This window comes from Apium graveolens, chromosome 6 (assembly GCF_009905375.1).
Source record: "Apium graveolens cultivar Ventura chromosome 6, ASM990537v1, whole genome shotgun sequence".
NCBI classification, from domain to species: Eukaryota; Viridiplantae; Streptophyta; class Magnoliopsida; order Apiales; family Apiaceae; genus Apium; species Apium graveolens.
Window position 1 is genome coordinate 153,162,044 of NC_133652.1, and position 5,958 is coordinate 153,168,001.

A 5,958-nucleotide genomic window follows, 5' to 3' on the forward strand; every position below is an offset into this window, starting at 1 on the left:
CGTTCACGGGCTGCAGCAATAGTGCATTAGAGAATGTCCTGACATGATTAGCGGGATCTCCGGCGCCATCATAAGCTTTGATGGTGGGCATCTTGAACTTCCTTGAGATATGGGCGCTCATTATTTCTTCAGTAAATGGTGGAGTAGGATCATCAGGATATCCCAAGGGAAGAAAATTACTTGGATCAGCCCTTGGGACAACAGTCCTTCTCTGTAGTGGACCATCCAGGTCTATTATTGGAGGAGGATTTTTCCGTTTTGGAGGTAGTGGGGGTCTGGGGATCTGGTGCGCCTCCAAGTCGTGCTTCAGCCTTTGAATCTCAGCCTCATGAGCCCTGATTCTCTCCTGCACTTCTTGGGGATTCGTCCCTCGGGTGCTCCTAGGACGTTGGTTACCATCAGGCATCGACTATTTACCAGCACGCCTCCTTCTTGGGGCCACATCATCATCCGAGGATTCAGAGTCTCTCTCAGTATAAGGACCAGAAAATTCTTGATCCTCCGGGATAGGAGCTAAACCACGTATATATTGGGGCATCTTCCCTTGTGCTTCACTCTGATTAGCATGCCCACTTCCTCCAAACTCGGGGTAAAGGGGCATCCTATAAGGGGGGCTAGTGGTCACAATAGTTGAATACTCATACCCAACGGGTCGAGAATTCCAGGTGTATGTAGCTGTTGAAGTTGGGAATTCGTCCCTTGAGGAGCTGGGGGAATCGTCCTTTGAGGCTGAGGTTCAGTTGCCTCTACTGGGGCTCCTCCTTGGTTGGTGGCAGAGGTTGAATGCAGAGGTATCTCCACTGTTGACGAAATCGTTTGGGTCGTCCCTGCTGGTGTTCCTTCAGGGGCGGTGTTTTCTCTCCGTGTTCTCGCCATGGTTGTTGTAAGCGTTTCCCACATACGGCGCCAAATGTTATGGATTAAAAAACTAAGGTATATTAATTGCTATACTTACTACCAGGGTTCATGAGCTTCGATACTTGATTTGACTGCTCTTGTGTCTCGTGACTCGATCTGCCTTAACAAGATTCCTACGTACCTTGCTGATTGCCAATGATCAAGTCAAAAAATGTAGTTCTGATTTGTGGGGTGAGAACCCTTATATAGGTATTGAAAATCCTTGAGTTGGACTAGAGTTAGGAGACTTGGTGGGTAAGTCTCTGAATTAGAATGGACTTTGGAGTTCTAAGAGGTAGAAAATTGATTCCTTATCCCATGAGGTTCCTTGGAGGCCAATCTTCAAGGAATTATATTCCTATCTGGACTTAATTTATCAGCTGATTTATCCCTTATTAATTAATTACGAAAATAATTAATATTCAGGGTTTTGGGCCCTTTTTAATGGGCCTAGCTGTCATCCCAATTCTGATATAATTAATACGATATTAATTACGCAATCAGGGTTTATTTTATTCCCTATCACCTACATCGTGTAACGTTTTGCATCTTTTTTTATTTATAATGTAGCAACGTGACTTCAAGTCATGTTTTGTGTTTTGTGTTTTTTTTTGTTTTTTTTCTTATTTTAAGCTTGTTTTGATGTATTTTTTAGGGGTTTGGAAACATCATTTAATGTTTAGTTTTACAATATTTATTTTTATTTAATATTTTTAGAATTTATAAATGATACCATAATTTAACAATTTTTAACATTTAGAGTTCACCAGTCCCTTTTTGGGTTTTAGAAACATTAAAAAAGAAATTAATAAATATTACACTGATTTAGGGTTTAGATCCTAAACCCTAATTTAAGCTAGGGTTTAGAGCCTTTACTAGGAACTAAATATGTAAATATATTGTGTGAGCCCGTAGGGTTTACCCAGTGCGCACCCGAAAGGTAGCGGCTGCGGGTTACCTACGATAAAAAAAATGTAAATATTAAATTAAATAACTTTAAATTTTAAAATGTAACTTAATTTAATAAATTTTAACATTTTAAGTTTCATTAATCCCCTTTTGTGTTTTAAAAATAATTTAAATTTTTTTTTTATATATTTTAGGATTAACAATTTTTTATTTGAGGTTAAAAATATTTCTTTTACAAAAATTATATGCGCAAAACGGTAGATAAAGTAGCGTTTTGGTACAAAACGCTATATCATGTACCTTTTTGAACCAAAACGCTACTTCAAGTAATGTTTTGTATATTATTAAAAAAAATAAAGTATCAACAATATGATTCGTTTTACATTTTTGGAAAAAAAATATACAAAACGAAGTGCGGTTATGAAATGAAATTTTGGGCTGTTGATGAATCTCGATGAATCTCTTTCTCACAAGTCACAAGGAACAGCAAACTCCCGGTCTATAGCGCTCTCTCTCTCACGGTGACTCTCATTCCTCCCCGCCAATTATGAATTCCTTGCGCCATTTCCGACTTCACACACCATTTTCACACACTAATCACCCCTTCCTCCCTCTCTTTCTCCACACCCAAACAACCCCCCCTTCACCAAATCTTGACATACCCACCATTTCTCAACTCATTACTAACCAACACTGGTCTCTACTCAAAACCCTTCTTAAACCCACTTCCCCTATAACACTTCTCCAATTATTATTTAACCATTCCACTCATCCTGAGGTAATCTACTCTTTCTTCAAATGGTCTCAAGTTCATTATAAGCTTTCACATTGTCTTGAACATTATTGTAGACTCTTTCATTTACTTGCAAATGCTAAAAAGTATAGAAAGATTCGATCTTTATTGCATTTATTTGTTAATATGGAGAGGTATAGCTGTTCTTCTGTGTTTCATACTCTTTTGAATTTTGGTGATAGGGTTTCTTATAGTTCTGTGATTGTTGATATGTTGATTTTGGCCTATGTTAATAATTGTCATGTGACTTTGGCTTTAGAGGGGTTTGAGAGAGCTGGGGATTATGGGTTTAGGTTGTCGGTTTTTTCGTGTAATGCTTTGTTGAATTTGGTTGTCAAAGAGGGGAGGTTTCGGGTTGTTGAGTTTTTGTATAAGGAGATGATTAGGAGGAGGGTTGAGCTTAATTTGATTAGTTTTAATATTGTAATTAATGGGTTTTGTAAGGCTGGGAAGTTGCATAAGGCTAGTGATGTTGTTGAGGATATGAAGGTGTGGGGGATTGAGCTGTCGGTCATTACTTATAACACGCTAATTGATGGGTATTGTAAGAAGGGGAGTACAGGGAAAATGTTGAAAGCTGATGCGTTATTGAAGGAAATGGTGGCTAATAAAATTTCACCGAATGAAGTTACGTATAGTATACTCATTGATGGGTTTTGCAAGGATGGAAGTGTATCTGCCGCTGTGAGAATTTTTAAGGAAATGCAAGTTCAGGGGTTCACATCTAGTGTGGTTGCTTATAATGCACTAATTAACGGGCTTTGTAGTGATGGGGAAATAGATAAAGCTCTTGTTTTGAGGGATGAGATGGCGGCCTCAGGTTTGCAGCCGAATATTGTTACTCTCAATGCTCTTATAAATGGGTTATCTAAGAAGAATATGCTGAAGGAAGCTAAAGACTTGTTTGATGGCATTGTTAAACAAGGTTTGCATGCAAATGTACTTACATATAATACATTAATTGATGCCTATTGCAAAGCTGGAGAACTAGAAGAAGCAATCAAGCTACGTAGTCTGATGTTGGACCACACGGTCATCCCCGATGTTTCGACCTATAATTGTTTTATTGGTGGTTATAGTAGAAAGGGGAACAATGAAGCTGCTAGTAAGCTTTTAGATGAAATGAGGGATAAGGGCCTGCGTCCCAATGTTGTTACTTACAACATCCGAGTAGATGCATTATGCAATATGGGAAAATCAAGAGATGCGGTCAAACTTTTAGATGAGATGTTTGACTTGGGTTTGAGACCATCTCACATAACATACAACATTTTGATGGATGGTTATTGCAGGGAAGGCAATCTGCGAGCAGCTTTAAATTTGAGGAGACGAATGGAGAAACAAGGGCTGCAACCAAATATTGTAACATATAATGTGTTACTTAAGGGCTTATGCGAGAAGGGGAAGCTGGAAGACGCGAATACATATCTGAATCAGATGCTGGAGAAGGGTTTAATCCCTAATAAAATAACCTATGACATTGTTAGAGAAGGGATGATAGAGAAGGGATTTGTTCCAGATATTGACGGGCATCTCTACACTAGTTCTGTAAGCACTTGACTTGCACAAACAATATGGATTGGTACCATTGCCAACGAGATTAACTTATAAATTGAAAAGTTGACAGACTGCCAATTTGTATTTGTACCTTGGAGAAAGGAGTATCCAGACAGAAAAAGTTCATGCAAGTGTATTTGTCTTAATACTTTAAGTACTGCAATAGTACTAGTCTATTACAAAAAAACATTGTTTTATAGGTCAAAACACGCTAAACTTCCCAAATATTTTTAGAATTTGCTCATTGTGTTCTTGAGTTGTGTATTAATGAACGAACTTATAATCTTTTAGGAAAAAGCTTAATATTAACCGACTATTGGATGGTCAACGTCCAATTTGTAATATAATCTTTTAAAATTAATGAAGAGCTAGAAATTTTGAGATGAGCAAAAAGTTGTGAATAGCACGCTTATCCCTCTACTATTATTTTTCTTGATCAATAATCTTTATCCACTAGATGCTAAAAAATATTATGGGATTTAACTCTAAAGTTGTCTCAGTTATTATGTAACTGTACAATCTCTATAAAAACAAGTGGAGAGAAGGTTAAATGTGAACTTGTAAATAAGAAACTCTCAAATGCTCTTTGTGCAGAATGTGAGAAATCTAGTTCCCATATGATTGATAAGAGGAGCTAAACTTGGATTGTGGATTTCTTGCAGCATTAAATATTAGTTAAGACATAGGTGAATATCCCAAGTTGGACTGTATTTTGGATGGACAACTAAGGTTTGGTTATCATCATACATATGCATGTGAGTATGTTTGCCTGAACTAAGTTACGAGTTTATATGGACATTTTTAATGGAATTTTGGCTGTTTCATTTTCATCGAAAATCTTTAATGGTTACTGACTTGTTGGCTAATAAGAACCGCCTGTAGTCAAGTTTGTAGTATGCTATATTTATGATCCATTTATCTTCTAGTCTTCTTTGTAGAGACCGCAGAGCTCCATGTTAAGGACAGAAGCAATATCGGTGCTTTGGTATCGCATGATTTCGTTCTTGGTGGAAATCAGGTATTACAAATCTACATATTTGGATAAATAGGTTTTGTCAGAAGTTAGTATGACCAATATGCATATGCGAATAGAGCTAGAGAATATTACTTGGAGTAAAGAATGGAGCTCTAATAGTTACATATAATTTTGTTCTTTTGGAAGTTAAAATATGATGTGTGTAAGCGTATATTATTTGATGAATAGGGTATCAAAAAGACCCCTCTAAAATTGGAAACTGTAGTATCCTTTACTTATACCCATATATAAATATGATCATTTGATCTTGTTGTAGGATTACTGGGCTATTTGTCTTCATAAGAAATCTCCGAAGTATTCCTGTTAGTCTCCGAGATTTCTGTATTTCGTTAACATTTAAAAATTTAGACTTGTAGATTCCAGAGAGTTTCACCGTAAAAAAGTGTTGGAGTCTCATTTCATGTTCAGAAACCGGCAATTTTCTGAGGACATTAGCCTAAAGTTTGCACCAAACTGGAGCTTAAGAAGCGGTGCAAGAAAGCGAAGTTGAAGAATGCTTTCAGCCTGGTAATGATGAATAATTCAGCTCTTTTGCTGCATATCTGTGATTTCTGAGGAGCATAGATGGGACATTAATAGATGTAGAATATTTTTATTTGGCACTATGGCCAAGTTTCCGCTTGTTCTAAGTCGATCTTTGTCTAGACACTGTTGATGCAGGCTGCGATATTATAAAATAATAGAGTATTCTCGATTTTAAGACATGGCCATATTGTAGATAGAATGTACTGTAAGTTACAGTCTGTAACGGTGGTTTTCCCGAAGA

At 37.1% G+C, this 5,958-nt stretch overlaps 1 protein-coding gene across 1 annotated transcript; it reads left to right on the forward strand.

Moving 5' to 3' along the window:
* The first annotated feature begins 2,239 nt into the window (after positions 1 to 2,239).
* On the forward strand, positions 2,240 to 5,958 carry LOC141666523 (uncharacterized). The gene is made up of 3 exons (XM_074472576.1): positions 2,240 to 4,147; positions 5,095 to 5,174; positions 5,541 to 5,958. The coding sequence occupies exons 1-3, from the start codon at positions 2,354 to 2,356 to the stop codon at positions 5,680 to 5,682; spliced, it is 2,016 nt and encodes a 671-aa protein (XP_074328677.1). The 5' UTR covers positions 2,240 to 2,353; the 3' UTR covers positions 5,683 to 5,958.